The following is a 20289-nucleotide window of genomic DNA, read 5'->3' on the forward strand; positions in this document are numbered from 1 at the left end:
GCGCCCCCTCTGCGGAGGGCGGTTACACCGAGTTTACTCCGCCGGTGGTGCTCATTTCCCAGCCCCCTGGATCTAGCCAGTCGAAGCACAGACCCGCAGGCCAGCAATTTCACAGCTGAGGCGAAGAAATAAAACAGGTTCATCCAGTAGATGCCCACAGCATAAGGCTGGGAACTGTGCTATCGGTTTTTAAAGTCTTGTATCGGAATCTAGGACCCTACTGGTAGATCTAAAAAAACAAACAAACAAACAAAAACCAAAACAAACAAAACAAAACAAAACCAAAAAACCCACAACCCCAAACCCCGACCACCTCCTCAGCCTGTAACAGTGCTTTTTTCTCTAAAAAAAAAGAGCCACTACGTGCCGAGCACTGTTGATACCTGAAGATTTTGCTCAGATGCCAAAACTGAAGCTTAAAATACAGTAAGAAAAGATGCTCACCCATATACTGCTAATGTTCCTGAACGTATAAATCTGGTGACGTATTAAAAAAGCTTGAAACAGCCAGAGATAAGTCACTTTTTTTTTTTTTTTTTTTTTTTTTTTTTTTTTTTTTGCAATTAACAGAGGAAAAGCTCATCCAAAAGGGCAAATTTATTTTATTAAGAATCCATACCTCCTCAATCCCAGCCATGCCAACATGGCAATTTGACAAGCACTTGGTCATACTAGAGAGCTATCTAAAGAGGTGCCCATAAAATTCTCATGTGTGAGCTTCTGGTAGTAGTTTGAAAACGCTACCGGAGACAATCATGGCCCACTCAATCATTAAAATACCACACGCTAAAAATGTTTAAAAATACAACTGGCTTTTTACGATTTGTAGGCATGGCACTCAATGATCAGTTTTACTTGTTTCCCTGTCACACTGGGTATGACAAAGCTACGCAGATGCATCTATGAACTGGCTCCTGTATTACTTACATTAACGGCAGTTTTGTCTCCTGTTCCAGTGACAGCCTTTCTTTACACAGAGCAAGCCAGTACTGATGGGAACAGTATATTCTACGTGAAGGACAACATCGCAAGTAAACACTGGATTTTAATATTATTTCTAAAAATCCAGAGAAATCTGACAATCGGACCTAGTTCCTGCCAGACTGAGAAGTCTCACAGTTATGCCGGAGAAGTATGGGGAGGATAGTTTATAATAGCATACTTCTTTCCTGCATTTATTACATTTGTACCGTTCGCTCCCAGAAGTATCTTGATCATATGCCAAATATGGCACAAAATTTTACATCTGTTACCTTTTCTCCAGGCTCCACCCCGTGGTTTACAAAGGAGCATGGGGGAAGCAACACACAGAGCTCAGCGGCGCTTGCAAGGTTACAGTGAATTGTTAGGAGGTGGGGGACACTGCACCAGGGCTCCTGACTGCCACTCACCACGAATCCTCGTGACTAAGCTTCCTCTGGTAAAACTGACTGCCCTCTATTAATCTGATTTAGGCAACTGGGAAGCTAGCACTTTTTTTAAACTTACAGCTTCAGGAATTTGTACATTAACAGATATTATTTTTTTTTTTTTTTTTGTAAACAAAATGTTTGCTCTTACTATTACATTTTCCTTCTGCTCTCTTCGACAGATCTACAAGATGAAAGAATAACAACTGTTTAGGGGATGAATTAAATTTATGGAACAACCAACTTTAAAAAACATATTCATGACCTCTCATTTTAATCTTTTTACAGCATTCACTACAAAATTATATTACAAATGTGTATCATTTAAAGTTGACTCTGCTGCCTATTTAAATGCATGTTAGATTTTAGTGACTATAATGTTCTACATTTTCTTGGAAACTTGTAAAAGAATCAAGACTGTTTAAAAAAAAAGTAAAAAATTGAAATTTAATGTTGTTTTACCTAAACTGTTAGAGAACCTGTAAGGAAATGTTAATCAGATGTGAATACCAAAGTCACCTGTGACTCAGGATGCTCCATAAATAGAACACATACTGATGTTATATTTCAGCAGATGCAAATCATCTCCATTTTTTATTATGCTATGTCAAAGAGTCATGCCAAGATTTTTCACTTTTTGCAGGACTTTGCTGCTTGCCCTTTTAAAGGAGAAATCAAGAACCCATGCTTGTGCTATCTTTAATTCTAGATTAAATACAGGTAATGACCAAATATAAATAGTAAGGAGATAATTCTAGGTAGCTAGAAAAGTTAAGGGATTTTTAGTCAAGCTGTTCAAAACAAGTTTTGTTTTTCTCTTTTCTTTCCAGTATCTTATTTTAATGAGAACTTCACCTTCTGAAGAAAGGTCATCTGAAAAGATTCAAGTACTCTACTGTTTTCAATTAGCAACTTGCTCATAAGAAAATTCATTCTGAGCCTTCCAGCAGATTCCTTCAACAAAACCAGGGAAGATAATGACATTTCTGAGGAAAAAAAAACTTCGGATGTAGGAAAAAAGTAACAATCATGAGGAGAGAAACACCCACTTAGAATATTAGAAGAATGTTTGCAGGCCATATTTAGAGCAGGTTAATCTTTATGCTCTAGGAAATAATAGCATCCTTCTGTATATTACTGCATATTTCAAAGTATGCAACTATTTAATCTGTTAAAAGCTAAGTAGCATTTTTCCATCAGTATAAAGCTATTAATTGTTTCCTTCTTCAAAAATGGCAGTTGCAATAGATAATCCAATCAAAAGCAGCAGCCTATGTCTCACTTTAAACAACTGGGACGTCCGTGTTGCCACGGGACACAGCCACTGCATTATTCCAGTTTGCTGAGGTACTGATAGCAATCCGACCAACCTGACACAGCTCAACAGCCATCCATTTACCTGCTTCTCAGCTTCAGAAGTAACTTCAGGGCAGACATAACCCATCTGATTATTATAAGCAGCTTTGCTAAGACCATCTCTTCACACTGACTTCACTGCTCCCCTATTTGACAAATGCATTATATATCCTTTTTACTCTCAACTTAAAGATCACCTGCAAGCTCAGGCTCATTTGCGAATGAGAAGGCCTGAGTACCTGTTAAAGCCTTTGGAACAATTTTCTTCTATTAAGAAGACACAGGAGTACCAGTATGTACTTTGATAGTTTGTTTTCATTAGTATAATTACAATACATTCTGGACAGTTACAAAATCCAGGGAAATCACGTTTGCTCCATAAATTTCTATTGCAAACCTCAAACATGAGTGTGCCTTTCCATTACTTCTGCACACTTTTCCTATAATCTTAGTAAGGACATCCAGTACAGCAACCTTTTTTTGTTTGTTTCAGCAGCTTTTAGTTCCGCTTTGTGCCTCAGGCTTTGATGTCCACCTTGAATACTGGTTTAGCTGCTCAATTAAAAGCCTGCAGCTAGTCTCTCTCACGTTACAGCAATTCAACAGACATTTCTAGTGGGACAGTTTAGAAAAGGTATATATGCAAAATGATTTCTGGGTCACTTAGGGCATTAGCATTTAGTGTACCTCTGAAGTCAAATCCTGCTCTAGATCAGAAGGAATCACAATGAAGTCTGTCAAGTATTTAAGCTTTGAATTTAGGAGGAGAATTTGCCTCCACGTAAAGTGACAGCATTGTTCAAAGACAGACGTTTTCTCAAACAAAAAACACTGCCCTTATTACAAGCCACCACTCAAATACAAGAAACATTCTTCTGCATAGCACTGTTAAAATGTAAAAACATCAGCTATAGAGCCTAAAAACATTTTCAACCCGCTTTTGGTAAACTTTAAGTACACTGTACTTAGCTGCTTCAAAACACCTTTTTGCATCAGCAGGTGTGGCTACATATGGTTTCCACATCCAGGTCACTGCGTTACATGACCTCGTATGTAGGAGCTGAACAGTACGTTTGCTCATTTCTAGGAAGTACAGTCCAGTGACATTTTCTGGTCCAGAAAAATGCATGCCCTACCCCTTCTGCCCCGAGACACGTGATAACGGCTCTGGCCACAGAACAGACTGCAAACTAGCAAAGAAAGCATTTAAATAGTTGGCAAAAGGACACAGCTTGTCCTTAGCAATATTTCCCTGTTCCACTTGCGGTGCCCCTTGAGGAATCAGTGTTGGGACCTAGTGTGGAATAAAAAAAAAACAACAAGAAAATGGAAGCCTGCCAGGAAAAAAAAAATTAGGTTGCCTTTTTTTTTGTTTTTTCTTTAGCTTTAAAATTTTACTATTGCATGTTTTCCTCTACCTTTGGAGTGAAAATTACGGAAGCTATGAATGCATGTTAACCATACATATGGACTTACTACTACTGGAATACCAAATGGTAGAGTTGCTGTAAACTGTTGCAGGTACTAAAAGCAATGCTAATAATGTCTGTACAGCATTTGCAAATTTTACTTTGAAAAGAAATCAGTGTAGTTCTTAAGTTTTCTCAGCATTGCTCAGAAACAATAAAAATCTACAACAGCTAACTGCTACTCTACACAAGATCAATATACCCCAACAGATATTTAGGAATATATGCCATTATATTTAAAAATACCAAGTTCCTCTAAGCGGTAAACCTAGAAGATTTTACATAGAGTGAGAGATAAAGTATTAAAAATTCTTGTTTTAACTCCACACACTTGACATCTGAATAGGAGTGATGTAATCATACTATTTATTCCATCAGTGAGACAAAATGTTGTATGGAACTAAATTTCTGAGATTTTAAATAGAAAGTAATTTAACTCGTATATACACAAAGTGTTCTTTCCACAGATATTTACATGGCAAATATGTTAGAGGAGAACCACTATGACTAAGTCTCTACAAGTATAGGATCCTTTCTGAGTTATTCTCTCTGCTGAAAGAATTCACAGAAGCTCTGAAGTAAAATCTAGACAATTAAAGTTACCTATATTTCACAGTAGGTAAAGAAGCCATTAAATGATATTTCAGCATAAGGTTTCTGGAAACAGCTACACAGTAGAGTTTTACATCCACCCCTCTTTTCCAGCATTCACGGTGAAACTAAATCTCTTCTTAATTTACAAGAGAGATAACGGCATACGTAAAGATGTATGTGAGTTACATTGTAGTTCATCCTCCTCGATAGAGGCTGGTCAGCCGTTCTAGTTCTTTGCAGTTGTCCATGGGCATGGAGTTGGCTTTCTTTCGGAGACGGTCATCTCGATATACTTTTGCTACATAAAGTAAGTCTGTTTCTTTAAGGAAAAAAGAGAGAAGATTTTTCAGGTTAAAAACCGAACACTGTGCACATGATACCTTCCTTCTCAGAGCTGTACAAAACACCTCAGGTTTAATCCTCACCCCTTTTAACTACCCACCAATACCACCTAAAGAGCACTGCTACAGCTTCCCTTTGCTGGATCTTCACAAGCATTTAATCTTTTTGAGCAGGGAAAGTGGTAACAGCCTTCCAGCACCCTTGTATTTCATACAGCAATACCTGATTAAAGCAAACAAATGAAAAACCTGTAGTACTTCTGTTGGACCTCATCAAATAATACAAATATTGGCCACACTCAGTGATCATACATATTACTGACAGCGCTAGTGTCTTGTCTGTGCCCAAAAATCCATTCTGAATGGTAAACCCATTACTTCAACTGATGCTGCTTCAGACTACCAGTGTTCAGAGGTATTAATAAAAGAGCTCTCTGCATTATACTGGTGTTCAATGGCTTGACATTGCTGAGCATTTTAATTGTATAAAATCTTTTTCATCCCCTCAACTCAAAATGGATTAGCAAGGCATTCTTAAACGTCAATCAATGCTGGAGATTTTAACCGACAAGGAGATCCAACACAGCAGGTATTTTAAATCTGCAAAACCACAAAATCAGCTGTTTCTGTAAATAGAGAAATTCTATTAGGGGCCGCTTACTCAAAATCAATTTGGGTAGTTTTCACAACCTGATAAATTGCAAACAGCAAGCAACACGACCGTCACCACCTTCAGGTTATTTTTCTACTAGGGTCAAATGATTCTGTAGTCATCACATTTTTCCCAGTAAGTATGTACCCACAGAAGCATGGGCCCCTTTGCATTGTCCAGAACTCTGTTCATGCTTAAAAAAGTTAGCATGTCCAGAATAAATGCTGAAAAAATGGAAAAGGCATTCTTTCTCCTCTTTCCCTCCCCAGGTGGAAAATGTGTATCAACTACACCTTTTCAGAGATATTTAGACAGTAAATATAGGACAGGAGGCACAAATATAGCATGCCAGTAAATCGTAAGTGTAATGACTAGGTCAATAAAAGCAAACTATCCTTCCAGATCTGCACTTCATTGAAAAAATGTAGAGATAATATGTCTTCTTTTTATTGTGCTGGATTATACCTCGTCTTTAATTTTTTGTTAACAACTACCTCTCATTTTTGTAAATTTTATATTTTATTATAAGATTACCAATCATTCATCTAGCAACCACTTGTAGATGAAAAATGGGGTATTCCTTTCATGAAGAGTAAACATATTCAAACATTTCAAGATGATCAAAGGACAATCTGCTTGGAAAAGTGCAAGAGTTTTTAATATTTGCTTATGAATTATATCCAGAAGTTCTCTGGTGATTTCCTGCATTTGAAAAACCTGGAAAAAATTATTCTGATCAAATCTAGTAGTCTGATCAGTAATCTGAAAGTTTCCCCCCAAAGCACTGGTGTTTCTCTTGCATACATGTGACTCATCAGCACAGTTTTCTGTGCCCGCAGGAAAGACCTGTGGGCAATCTGTAAAACTGTAGAGACTTACGTGTGCATAAGCAATGTGTGCTCATGAGTAAGGCCCAGGAAGCACTGGGCCTGCTATGCACGGGCAGTGTCGTTTGTATTTGTATTCATACAGGCCAACTGTAATGAATCCATGCAGTCCTGTTCAGGAGTCTGACCAGCTGTGATGCTGGGCTGTCTTTTACAACTGGGAGAAACTAAGGGGCCATCTCAGCTGAAAGGCTTGGCATCACTGGACTGCCGAGAGTAAAGTTGTGCAGGAACACAGTTTCACCCAAAGAACATTCTATTTGCTTCTGGACAGTTTACTGACAGATCATGAATGAATTATTTATCCAGTAAGTTATTACTGAGGTTTGCTAGCTGAAAAGTTGAAACCATCTGGGTTCAACACTGATGTCATTTTAGCAGTGCTGTTCTCGCAGAGCATGAAAGGCTCACGAAATGGTCACAGACAATAGAGTAACAGGTTAAACTTGATGCTGATTTGGAGATGGCTGATGCTATTTAGTATTTTTATGCTTTAACGCTGAATTCCAGGCTTCTGAAATAAAATAGCTTCTTGCATAATAGTAAATTAGATTGGAAAAATAGATGATAAGCTAAAAAAAAAACCCCTGTTTTTAAGGTCTGGTATAGCAAAGGTACCAAGTCCAGGGAGAAAAATTATTCAGCACTGGCAAAAGATTAAGCACTGATTTACAGCTTATGATGTTTTACAGGACATGCTGCATGTCCTTAGTTACCTGGAAAAGCAGTGTTTGTATGTACTGTGGTCTTAGGCAGATTATTTTTTTCCTTCTCTGGAAACACGTATGTAAGCTTTTGTTTTATTTATTTATTTCTATAAAAGCACGTAGGGAAATTAGATATTGCCATGATAAAATAATGTAGAAGAGATTATTAGAATTTTTAGCTTTCATCCTTAATTTAGAGCAGTTTCTTTTTCATTATCAATTCACTGTACTGTAGTCTTTAATTTTCTGAGAAATGGTAACAGATAATAGAGTAGTAGGTTAAAATTGTTGATGATTTGCAGATGGTTGTTAGGTCACTGAGTAAAACACAGAAATTAAGTGACACTGGAGACACTTTTAGAAGTCAGAAACAGTACGGTACCTTACACTTGCTTTTTCATTCAGGTATTTCAGTAGTACAAGCACTTCATTCTTGCCTGAGGCAATCTTTTTTCATAGTAATGCATGCTTGCATGAAATTACACATATTACCAAACTTACTTTGTTGCCTCTCCTTCCAACAGTTATTACGAATGTTGGACACATAATCTTCTTCCACACTCTTTTCCACTTTCTGCAATGACACTCCTTTATATTCATTTCTAAAGTCCTTGTTGACATAATAAACAACATGCAAATTTTCTGTCTGCATTTTTATGGTTTGCCCTGTACTTCTGCAAAAAAGGAGGGAGAGGGGAGAGAGACACTAGGTATTTTTTTTCTTACACCACAAATACACTTTTTAAAATTTTGCTATTACAGAAGGACAGCACATTACTGAATTTGCCATTTCAAGACAATAATGAAATGAATGGCTGTATAATTTGCTGGAGAATAAAATCACTATGCTTACCTGACCATTAATGTTCTCATGCTTAAACCTTTGATCTCAAAACCCCCCCACTTTAGTAAGACACTTGTTTCATACCTCTTTAGGCAAATACAAGCTTTGGTAATAGAAAATTCTATTCAAACTCAACAGAAATGAAAACAGGTCACTATTCTGTAGCAACCCAGTACAGGCATCTCCATTCTCAAGTGTTTTCTGCCAGCTCTGACAAATCCATTTTCCTGCTGCCATTCTGCAGATTAAAAATCAAAGACTGTGCACAAACATTTTGGCAGAAAAGTGTCTGTAAGCATCACAACAGCTTAGTTGCAGAAGGGAAAAACATCACACTCCAAAAAACAGGAGAGGAGAAAAGAAACCTTTCTGTTGTGGGGCTGAGAGCTCTGCAAGGAACTAAGAACATTCAACACAGCTGTGTGAGTGGGCTAAGTCTAATAGCTAGTTGCACACTTGATTGAAGTTACTTATTTCTCTCAAGGAAAAAAGGTTCATATATCCTACTGTACAAAACAGGTAAGTTTCACTAGTAGAATTCTTTTCAAGAAAATGAAGCTAAACTATTTTACCACCACCTAGAATGAAGCAAAGAATAGACAATTTCCCCAGCCCTCATCTAGTTCAAAACTGAAATAAGGATGAGGAAGTTGCTTTCAAGTACTTCACTTACTACAAGCACACATGATCCCTAAAAGAATAATGAGCCTTAGCAGGTTTCAGGATTCAATTAAATATTTTGGAGCTGCAAAGACCTCTGCAATATGCTCCACTGCATGGACCCACTATTTTGTCTTAGAAGACCTCCTAAACGCCAGGTATTGCTGACCTCTTTCCTCATTCCCCCAGCATGTTCTTAGCACCTAACTTCCAAGTTTTATTCTGCTTCGTCCACACCTTCCCTCCCTTTCCTCACTGTGGGAAATCAAGGACCAAATAATGGAAGGCTCTCCAAAATGCTTCTAAGTGGGAGAGCGTGATTACGATACCCTCCCCTCTGTTCTAAGCTAATGTAACTGAGTATTACTTACGATCTTGGGTATAAGGCGTAAGGAGGGTTAGATACCATCAACTGGCTCAATAAGGAGACAAGAATCAACACAATAATAGGCATCAGCTGAATGAACATAGAAAAACCTCCCTAAGGAAAAAAAAACAGATTCAGGTATTTCATAAGACAGCATCAAGTAAACAGGTAAATGTGACAAGATTTAATGCTAACATTGGGTTTCTGCTTTAAGCATCAAAAGCTGCTAGGAAAACTGTAAATACAAACCTGTGGTGTTAATCTTAACTTTCCAATGCATACACAATATTCACAGAGTGCTTAAACTGCAAGAGTTCATGGGTTAGCATGTAGCCATAAGCAATTACCAAATAAATAGCTGGATTTGGTTATGTTGCATGCCATGATTTGATTTCATCTATACAGTGATATGTAATGATACAGGACTATATATAATTAATATAGATGAATATTGAGCCTTAAGTTCAATTCTTACCAGAGCCCAAATAAATTTTTGAATGTAGGCAAAATTAGTGATCAGAATTAGTGGCATATTTAGGCTAATACTACCAGTCACTATTAAGATAGTGACATACAACAACAGATATACAAATCCAGGCTATTACCTTCTCAAATTTGTATGTCTATTTACCAATCAGTAAACTACCTGCCAAAGTTTTAAAATACATAACTGGCAAGTACAAATCCTCCTCTACAGTAAAGAGCTCCTGTACAAGCGCATCACTGAAAGTGACCACCAGCAAATTCCACAATCCATAGAGTCAATGGTGCTTAAACATACATCACCCCTCTCTTCCTCCCTCTCATGTCCACTCTGACGGTGCGGATTAGGATGACTGTAGCCAGCACGACCATTAGAAAATGAATGTACACTACCTAAGGAAATAAATATCCATGTTTAAATAATGTAAAAAACTCAACTATTTATAGGTCAATACAGAAGCAACAACATAAAGCATTTAATGTTACTGCACAATGACACATAAAATAACTCAACATTGAGATATCTTACAATTTCAAAGTTGTTTAAGTATTTTAAGCTCTAGGGCAACTGATTTGTTATTTCATGTACTGCAGAATCACCATAGTAACTCCAAAGAGCTGAATTCACATTTTGGGGATTTAGCAGCAGTTAGGAGAAAAATAAACTGTGATGCAGATTTAATGGCTGGGGTTGGAGGCAGGCTGGAGTAATTTTACTCTTTTATAATGTCAGAAACTCTTAATGCCGCTCCGGGCAGTATCACTCTAACCCAGTAATTATACTGATGTATACAAATACCTGTTGGAAAGGCCCCTCCAAAGAACATGTTGAACAGATCCTCTGGAGTAATATCTGCCTCACAACCTCTACGGAAGTTGAATCTACCATTGCTAGGGTGATTGCATGTTTGCTCTTCATTCCCTGTAAGGTCATACTGCTTTCGTTTTTCTGGATTACTCAGCACAGCATATGCATTTCCGATTTCTGAAGCAAGGAATAAAAGACAACTTCCATAAATGAAAGGTAAGAGCTATACCAGCATGAAAATTGCCATTTCAAACTCAATAGTAGCGAATTATGTCCTTTACTCTATGTAAGAAATCGACTATAGTAGAACAAGGTCCCAATCTCTACTTTTCTTAGCACAGCTTCCACAAAGTTTCCCACCAATGCTATTCAAAGACTTTTTACCCTGTCAAACTAGGCAGAAGGCAGGAGAGCTTTTTTGCTTTTTCTAAAGGAACACCTACACATGTGGGAATGTTCCCTCTCACTGCAATTACAAAAAAAGCATCAAGCATCACAATGAAAGCTTTGAAGCTGGGTAATTGCAAAGTTCAGTTTGCTCTAGCAGCCCAACTTAAAAATGTCATAACCTTGGTAGATTTTCTTTGGCTTTACTTGGTATGTGGCAACTTCTTCAAATGCATCAACTTTATTGTCTAAAAGAGTGTGAATGTATTTTTCTATATGCTGCTTAAGATATTTTATGGATCACAATAATAACATGAAGTTTTGCATGACATAACGTGAAAAGTACAACGTGTGCATGACAGGAACATCTGTGTTCCTAAGGCTGTCAATATGACCTCAGTGTTTGGAGGGTGTGGCCTGAATGCTTGTCCCCGTTCAGGCTACATTATCACAAATTGAGAACTTCAGTTTTCACAGTGGAAAGAGAAAAACTGCATTAGGTGAACATGGAAAGAATCAGTGTGAAAACAACATAAGCTTTGCTGACTTTACAAGCTTTGACCCCAGTTGCTGTGCACAGACATACAGCTCTTGCAGGTTGAAGAAAAATTTCTGTTGGCACTCGATGAACAGTCTTCACTCAGTTATATCTTCTTTAAACCCCTTCTGCTTTCCTTTGTTCTTTCTCCTCCAGGCTTCTCCAACAAAAGGCTTCTTTTGCAGCCAACCAACACAAGGCACAGGGATTATATTTTTCAGTGTTGGAAAGCCATCTGTCATCAAAAGTTTGTGAAAGGTGCAACACTGTAACTTCAACACAGGCAAATAAGAATATGACTTTGTGTAATCAATGTTTTCAACATTATCCAATCTAAAAAGAAGTTAATGAGTCTTAGTTACATGCCTTTTAAGATGTCTGTAGAAATAATTATTAGTAGTTCATTTAAGTGGAGGAGAAAACCCAAAGAAATGAAGCCTGGTAATTTGCACTGAGAGCATGATATAAACTACTGACACTAAATATTGCTACATGGTTCCTCTGTTACTCAGCATGAAGATAAAATTGGTAGTAAAAACTTAGATCTTCCCAACAATTAAGAATTTAGGAAAACAAATCACATGACTGCACATAAAATGAAGACACCATACTGTCACCGTATGGTCAGTAATCTGTGACTATTTGTTATTTGTTTTTTATTATTTGATGGTAATTCATTACAGATTTGATTCACATATAATTTTCTTTAAATAAAGGACATAAAAAATGAAAAAAAATTGCTCAAAAGTTTCAAAGGAAAGATTTTTGATCAAATTGGTAAAAGAGAATCCAAGAGATAAGAAGCGATTATATTTGCACAAACTTTTAAATCTAAAATATAGCCTCAGGGAGACTGCTCAATGCAACAGAAGAGCAGTAAATAGGCAGCTTAAGATCTAAGTACCTTGCCTAGCATCAAACTCAATCCTGTTTTTTAATGTGACCTTTCCTTAAAATAAAGCATTATTATGAAATAACAGCTATTATTATGAAACTCCTTTTCTCAGCTGGATGTTAGAAACTTATCAAACACCTCTAAAGATAAATAAATTATCAATTTACTCAGCCATACAAAAAGATTACAATAATTTCAATGCAAGAAAAATGCTAGATGTCATTAAATAATTTTTAGTCAATAAGATTCTCCTACGAAATATTCTGTTCATTTACTCATCTACTTAAGAACCAGAACGTTAAATTAAGCTGAAGAAACCAAACTTGTACAAAGTGCTGATGTTAAATAAAAGATTAAATAGTAAGAAACTGATTTATAACATTTGAAAGAATATTTAAAATGCTATTAACAAAGAATTATTATTTTATTCATAGGGCTGGAGACAATTTTGTAAGAATAATGTCTTTTTTAGATAAAGCCATCACATAGCTGTATTAAAATAATCATTAGCAATCGACTTTCCTGCTATATTCTATCTACTTTTCATCTGGAATTGATGATATATTATTTTCATTATCCCTTAAAGTCTGTATTAGAAATCTTGCTCAGGACTTTTTTTTTTTTTCTTTTTTTCCCTTCCCCCATTTAAGAGTTTTATCCAATTGATTTTTTCAGATGTCTGCATATAAACCTCACACAGGAAAAAAAATAAAAATATGTACCGCAATCAGATAGTTTACTTATGTGTGATCATTTCTTACAGACTCACGTTTTTTTTTCATCTGTGTCTGAGATGAAGGTGTAGTTTTCTTTAAAAAAATTTTCCTCAACAGTTTCCCTTGTGCTTGGTAGCCTTAGATCAGGTCAAGTCAGATTGTAAATTTTACCTAAGAAATGGTCAAAAGAAACTACTAATAAGGCCATGTTTGAACCCAAGTGTTTTTGTGTGGAAGAAGTAGTAAAACTACACAAATACAAGGAATTCTAAGGAAAAGGTACATTAATGTGGCACATGATTCAGTAAAAAAATGTATTTTGATATCAAGTATTACTTTGTTTTTTTCAAGCTCAAGTATAGTAGATTCAAGATGGTCAGATTCAATTGACTACATTAAGTCAACAACAGTAAAAAAGTACAATTGGGTTTCACAGATCAAGTATTCTCTCCCTGATCCTGAAAATTACAGTCAATCCTGAAACCGAACCCTACTGCAAAAGTCTGCATTATTTATCTATACTTCTGGGTACATGTTAAGATAATAAAGGTCAAATATTTTCTTGGATAAAAATGCCAGTTTAATATTAGCTACGAAATGCCACAGTGACAATTCTGTAAAAAGACAAGTGACCAATGCAGATGCATTTCTTTTAATCTGACAAAGTTTAATCATAAAAGAAATCTTAAGTAAAAATTATATTTTACTTTTGAAAGCCTCTGTTGCTCCAGGCGCATGATTTTTGTCTGGGTGGAATTTCAAAGCTAGTTTTCTATAAGCCTTCTTTAGGTCTTCTTCACCTGCATCCTTTGAGACCCCAAGGACTTCATAATAATTTTTACATTTCTTTATACTGCAAAAGAAAATTAAGTAAAACGTTGTAAACAAAAATATGTAAAAATAGTATGCTAGAACACAGCTGCAAATGAGGTAATATATTGCACTGATGCAATACATTACATCTCTTGCTTTCAATACAGAATATAAAAAAATCCACTTTAGAAACAAAGAATGTAATTTTTCCTAATAAACTCACTATTGAGCACAATAAACTACTGTACTCAAAATTACTTACTACATACTTTTATTTTAATAATTCTACCGTAGAACTACTAAAGTTGTAAGAAAAGGTTTCAGTTTGCAATTACTCTAGCATTTCCTTATCCCCAATTGTACGAATATTGCTGTTAATAATGCATAAAATGAAGATTCCAAATTTACTTTGCAGAGCTAGTGGGTAGGAAGGCCTGTTTTGACTGTCAACAGCAAATGCACTTTGGTATGATATAAAACAAAAGAAACAATACCTCTCTTTCTCCCAACAAAAGTCAAGTAATAACACCATTCAAGCATTCACTTTTCAGGGAAATAAGGCATGGGAGAATACCTCTGCTGCTGGGAATGCACCTGGATCTTAACAAACTTTCTGTAAGTGTTTATATAAATTCAAAGAAACAATAACAGATCCAGCAATTACAGATTCAGCTCATCCCATATGCTCAATGTAGCATTTTTTTAAAATTCTGAAAATTCAGAAATATTCTTCCTGTAGGCTGTCTCACCCAGACAGGAAAAGCAAAATCTGGAAATGATGTAATGATTTAGTATGCTTTGTAATACCCAGAAGAGAGAAAGAGCAGTTACAGGGGACAGAGAGAACATTAATTCTATATGGGCAGAAGAACTGACCTAACCAATAAATACACCTTAAAATCAAACCAAGTTGCTTGTGTAAGAATTCAGAAACTTAGAAAAATAATGCCGAATCACAAACTTGCATTGTAGAAATGAGGGGCACTTACATTAGGCACATATCAAAAGAAAAGGGCTGCTCTGAGCAAGAAACAGAAATTACAGCCATAAATATTTTAAAAGCTTTGTGTGAGTCTCTTCACACAGCTGTAATTGTGTCCACATTCTCTTAAATGCACAGATTTCTATGTAAATATGGGTTTAGTGTTGCAAAGACTATGCACAGGGCAGCCAAGTGGAAAAAAAGGGGGGTAAGCAAGCCTCTGGCATTTTCATGAAAGAAGAATAGGTACCCTGTAATTAAGGGAATGCTAGCACCTGAAGTACAACCACACCGTTGTGTGTGGTCCTTTCATAGTTCACAGACTGATCAAATCAAGTTTCATTCGAGGGATCCCTTTTCCTGTGTTCAAATAACACCAGTTTTTATGGAAGTCTCAGTGTAATGCTCGTACGAGCACTGAACTGAATGTATGCAGGCAGCTGCCAACACAAACATCCTGTGAAATAAATATAGCTCATTATATTGGAGTAACATTTAATAAACTCCAGCTAAGAAGCTGATAAAGCTAACTTAAAAGAATACGGTGAATCCATCATCAAGAAAGAATTGAAAGAAAATACACTGAATTATACTCTGAGTACTGGAAACTTTTGTTTGTTAATTTGTACAAGAAAAAATTTTGGTAGTGTACAGATCCCTTCGTCCTTAGCCTCAAGACCTGGATCGTTTATGAATTGTATCAAGTACAGATAGCTTTATTTAAAAGTGTAACAGTATCGAATTAAGCTTTTATTTCAAGAAATTGCTATTTCCTCATTCAATCCAAATTCTTCTCTTCAATAATCCAGTATTCAAAAAAGAACAACTGAAGGAATGCCAACCTCTTCTTCTAACCCCCCAAAACTCACCACAGAGTTTCCTCCCATTCACAACCAGTGAAAGTCCCACAGTGGGCAACCCTCATGGGAAAAGCAGGAATAGTGGGTATCAGTCAGAAGACCTTCAGGTCAGCACGTAACCCACCAGTTTCTGACACCACGACCTGCTTAGAGCCCGTGCGTCGCACCTGAGCTATCTCCTGATGAGGCGGTGTAGGCAGGAACCTGCCTTGTGGGCCACAGAGCAGCTGCCCTCCAAGGGGATGAATGCAGTCGCCCTCCACACTGCAGCTGTCCTGAGCCCAGGCTGCAAGTGAGCTATCCTTATTTATCAAGAAGCAAGTGTTCAAGCCAAGGTATAACACATTTCTATTTTCTCCTAGCAGGTCTTTGCTAGTGGTTGCTTGGTTAAACAAAAAAGACTACAAATACACAAGCATCTCTATTCCAACATCCCTGATTTTGTATGAAGATCTGATTTAGTATTTCAAGCACACCTTCTATCAAATCACCCTCATACCCTGAGCTGCTACCACAGGCTAAACAGCCAGCCTCAAAGAAGCCTTTGTGAATTTGTGACAGCCGCCCCTGACTTTTATTCTCCCCTGGTGTTCTTGTCAGGACGGGCACACTCACAGCAACGCTGCCCGCAACAGACCTGTAACCGATCCTCCGGATCACTTACACTGCCCTCCTTTCTACCGCACAGGATCAGCGCGGAAATACGTAACCCCTGTTCAGCCCACTGTCACCTTCAGATCTCAACCAAGTCAGTGACGGCTCCTCCAAACCTCGGCTGCAAACGTAAGCTGTGAGCGCTCTGCCAGAGAGCCCGAGGAGCACTGCTGCAAGCACCTTCATGGTGAATCATGTGGGATACACATACACGTGCGGCAATTTTGCAAAGTTTAGCAGGATTTTGGATTAGGCAGATCAGGCTTTAAAGCTAAAATACATTAAATGGTTGTACACATGCACAGGGGCCAGAAACCATACTGAAGCCCAGAATTCTCAGAAATGACCTTGTGCTATGAAGCTGTTGCTACACTCTGCCATTAGACAAGAGTTTTATACCACTGCTTTGCCCCTTCAAGGCAAAAAGCATCTGGACTGTAAGTAGCTAGTGCCTAGTTAATGCCAAGTTTCCTACAGGGGGGGAGTTAGTGACTTCTGCCAGGAGGTCACTTACTGAGAACAATTCAGGGCAATGGCTCGGTTTTTCCCCCCTCGACAGTGTCCACGCGAGTTCTGCACCAAAACTTGTACTGCAGCAGCTTTGCACTGGGGATGATGGGACAAGCGAAGATGATTAGAAGGTGCTTTCCAAATAAACACAATTATCAGTGTTTGCGGTGTGCTCCTGAGAGGCAACGCTTTAATGTATCACAAACTCATCCTGGTCAGTCAGTCCATAGCAGGACAAACTGTATGGGATCACCAGGAAAATCCACCAGATCCTCAGGTCATACATGTGCTGTGCAGTCACCAGGCTCCCCACCCCACCAGGGCCCCACACGCCACATCCCTCCTCCACCTGAAAGCGATGGGGACTGTGGGCTTTGCACAGAGACTCTCCAATACTTAAGCTCTCTTCTCCCAAATTGCCACTGTCCTGATGAGAAATTTCTCTCCAGCTGCAGGGAGCTGTTGGAAGCCATGGCCAACCAGAGCCGTTGTCCCTCAGCAGAAACAGGCCTTTTTGGACATACTCCTCACCCCTTGTCTCTGGTAGACTGATGTCTGACAATTCTCACTCTGCCTGAATCCCTTGCCTGGAGCGTTGAACCATCCTACGGAGATCTGTCACGGGAGGGCAGATGGATGGAAGGAACCATCCCCTCACGCTTGCCTCCTATTGCAGGCCACACAACATCGGCCAGCAGAGGCTGGGAAAAATTAAGAGTAAAACCAGTGGGTTTAGAAAAGACGGATCACTGATGCTACTTATGGCTTATAACCACATCTGAAACCCCTGTCCTGCAACACTCTCAGCATGAACAAGTCTCTCTCTCTGAAAGCTGCATTTCAAATTGTTGGTTGTTGGTTCGTTTTGCTGCACTTAAGGCACTGCAGTCCCCAGTGCTAATTTTCTTGTATATGTAAACTCCACATAGATGTTTTGTTTTAAAATTGCAATTTTTTTATCACCTGCTTATGGACTGCGCTTTTTGTACTGATTTTTTTTTGTTTTGTTTATTTCTGGCTGAATTAAAGTTTGATGCTTTCACTGTTAATTTGTTTGGGGGTTTGTTTTTTTGTGAATTGTTTTTCATTCTTTGTTGGATCACTTCTGTATCTGAATTACTATCAAGTTATTTCTGTTGTTTAGCTAATTTCTGTCCTCACTGAATTGTTAGTTCCCTGCCAGCACCTGGCACCGTCCTTCTGGTTAACAGATTCACCGGTCGTTTTAGGAGGGCACGTTGCTGGATGTTCCTGAAATAATATCTGACTTTTAGAGAACAGACTTCTCAAACAGCAAGTGATGGCCTACATTCATCCACAATCTGTTGACAGAGGTATCTCATCATGACTTGCAAAGCTCCACCATCCCAGCTTGCAGCTGACAAGCTGCCTGCAGTAGAACTGGTCAGGCAGATTCAAACTGCAGCAACAGTCAATCCTGCCCGGCGCTGAGCTCCTCTCCGTGCCGACGGCGGAAGGCAGAGGAAGCCCTTCAGGTCCTGAAATGTCTGATCTCACCTGCAGAAATTCTGGGGCTATCACCACTTGTTCTCCTGTGACTACAAAATTATGTGATCCTACTGCTGTGTTTCTTGTTTCACTTTTCAAATCTACAATTCAGATTAGGACAGCATCAACAGCTTTTATCAGGTTAACAAAACCCATCAGAGATGCTTGCATTTCTGTATCAAATACCTGCAGTGATCCATAATCATGACGTTTTGAGTACAACTAGGTATTTCAAAGGGACTTCTAAAGCCTCTGTCTACGTGTACAGGGACAGCCCAAAAGACCAACACTTTAACCATAATCCCCAAAAGCTTGCAATGGGGGCCACAATTATTTCTCCCAATGGTAATCTGAATTGAGCAGCAATGTGAATGTTAGCATCAAAGAACTGAGCAAGAGAAAGCTACGCTGACTTCTGATCCTAGAGTTGAGTAGAAAAACACAGTAAATGCAAACCAATTTCGACATAAGTCAAGTTTCCAAGGATGCCAGAGGGACTGATGCAAACAGCATCCTGCAGCTGAATTGGGAAGGTGCCAGTCACAGCTCTGATGACCTAAGTGTGGTCTGCAAAAAGTGCTCTAGATTGGGAATAGGTCACAGTAGTGTTGAGGAACTCACGCTGGTACCAGCATACCTCTAATTTCTAAAATGAATGCACCAGAATTTTCACATCTCTGGTTTACAGACAGATTCAATAACACATTAGGGTGCTTATCTTAGTACCTTGCTCTTGGATGTACCTGGTCAGTTTGTTTATCCTGTGTGCATTATATGAAATATTGAAGGCTGTGTTTACATCAGTATACTTTTCTCCATATTTTAAGCTTTTATTTTAGCTATAAAATGTGAAGATTAAAGGCAGAAGCTTTCTGACAAAGTCCACCATATCTTCTGTGCCACTTTTCCATGACAGGCCGTATGACTGATTTCCACCTCAACTTTCTCAACCATGCAACTGAATACTTCAACAGTTCACAGTAGTTCCAGCAGCCTAATTAAAGGCATGCCCTGATTTCTTTGGGTTTTTTTCTTCCCATTTTAGCACATGTTGATTGTTCTTATTATTCCACTTTCAGTTAATTATCTTCTTGACCCCATGTTAAAAAAGTAATGATATCTCACTTTTTGCTGAATTCGCAGAAGTTTCAGCAGAAGGCCTGGAAAAAGTCACACAACTTACATTGTTTCTAGTTTCATTCATGAAATGTGTAAGGGCATTTTGTTGATTCACTCCATGAATTCAGAGTTGCTGGTTATTCTTGACCACTACTGGATGACATTTAATCCTGCCTTGCAAGGTTCCTACAGAATTCGTGTCTCTATTGGTTTGTTTTGGTTCTAGCTCAAAGATCCAAACATAAAATTTCATTCTTGTGCTCTTTTCCAAGGGGCAGGCACTGGCAGGGCAGGAAAAGCAGTATTCCACCACAATTTTCACAAAACAGCAATCCAACTTTAGCATACTACTAATCATGGCAGTTATCTTTCAGAGGTCAAAAAGGTAATATGGAATATATGCTACAGCTTATTTACTAAAAAAAAAGAGACATCAGACACCGTATCACTTAAAGAGAGCCTGTAAGAAGTGTGTGACCTATCTATATCACCGCAACTATTTTTTTAAAATCAAGTAGTAGATGAGCGGTAATACACATTTCACAGCATAAAAAGAAATGGGAAAGATTAATACACAGCAGGCAAATGATCCTTCTGGGCTTTTTTAATTTCATGGTAGTCCACAAAACCTTTCCAAAAGGTCTGCACACTTGGCGTCTGTAGTAAGATATGATGAATGGATTTGTTTGAAAGCAATTAAGAACTCTTTGATAATGGTAATCCTGATCA

General features: G+C 38.0%; 1 protein-coding gene and 1 long non-coding RNA gene across 3 annotated transcripts in view; one reads left to right on the forward strand and one right to left on the reverse strand.

Annotated features, from left to right (window-relative positions):
* LOC122154919 lies at positions 1-3546 on the forward strand. Its single transcript, XR_006167035.1, has 2 exons — positions 1-2129; positions 2240-3546. It is a non-coding gene; the product is annotated as an uncharacterized LOC122154919 (long non-coding RNA).
* Positions 3061-20289, reverse strand: part of DNAJB14 (DnaJ heat shock protein family (Hsp40) member B14) — a 27179-nt gene continuing 9950 nt past the window's right edge. Inside the window, exons 3-8 of one of the 2 annotated variants that reach the window (XM_042808218.1) lie at positions 13821-13966; positions 10569-10754; positions 10068-10162; positions 9291-9400; positions 7917-8089; positions 3061-5147 (exon numbers count right to left, since the gene is read on the reverse strand). In XM_042808218.1, the coding sequence (XP_042664152.1) occupies positions 5023-5147; positions 7917-8089; positions 9291-9400; positions 10068-10162; positions 10569-10754; positions 13821-13966 (835 nt within the window). In that variant the 3' untranslated portion in view covers positions 3061-5022. Of the gene's footprint in view, positions 5148-7912; positions 8090-9290; positions 9401-10067; positions 10163-10568; positions 10755-13820; positions 13967-20289 lie in introns of both variants that reach the window. The other variant, XM_042808219.1, reaches the window with a different exon arrangement.

The sequence above is a fragment of the Tyto alba genome, unplaced genomic scaffold, assembly GCF_018691265.1.
Source record: "Tyto alba isolate M040663 unplaced genomic scaffold, T.alba_DEE_v4.0 Super-Scaffold_6, whole genome shotgun sequence".
In the NCBI taxonomy this organism is placed as follows: Eukaryota; Metazoa; Chordata; class Aves; order Strigiformes; family Tytonidae; genus Tyto; species Tyto alba.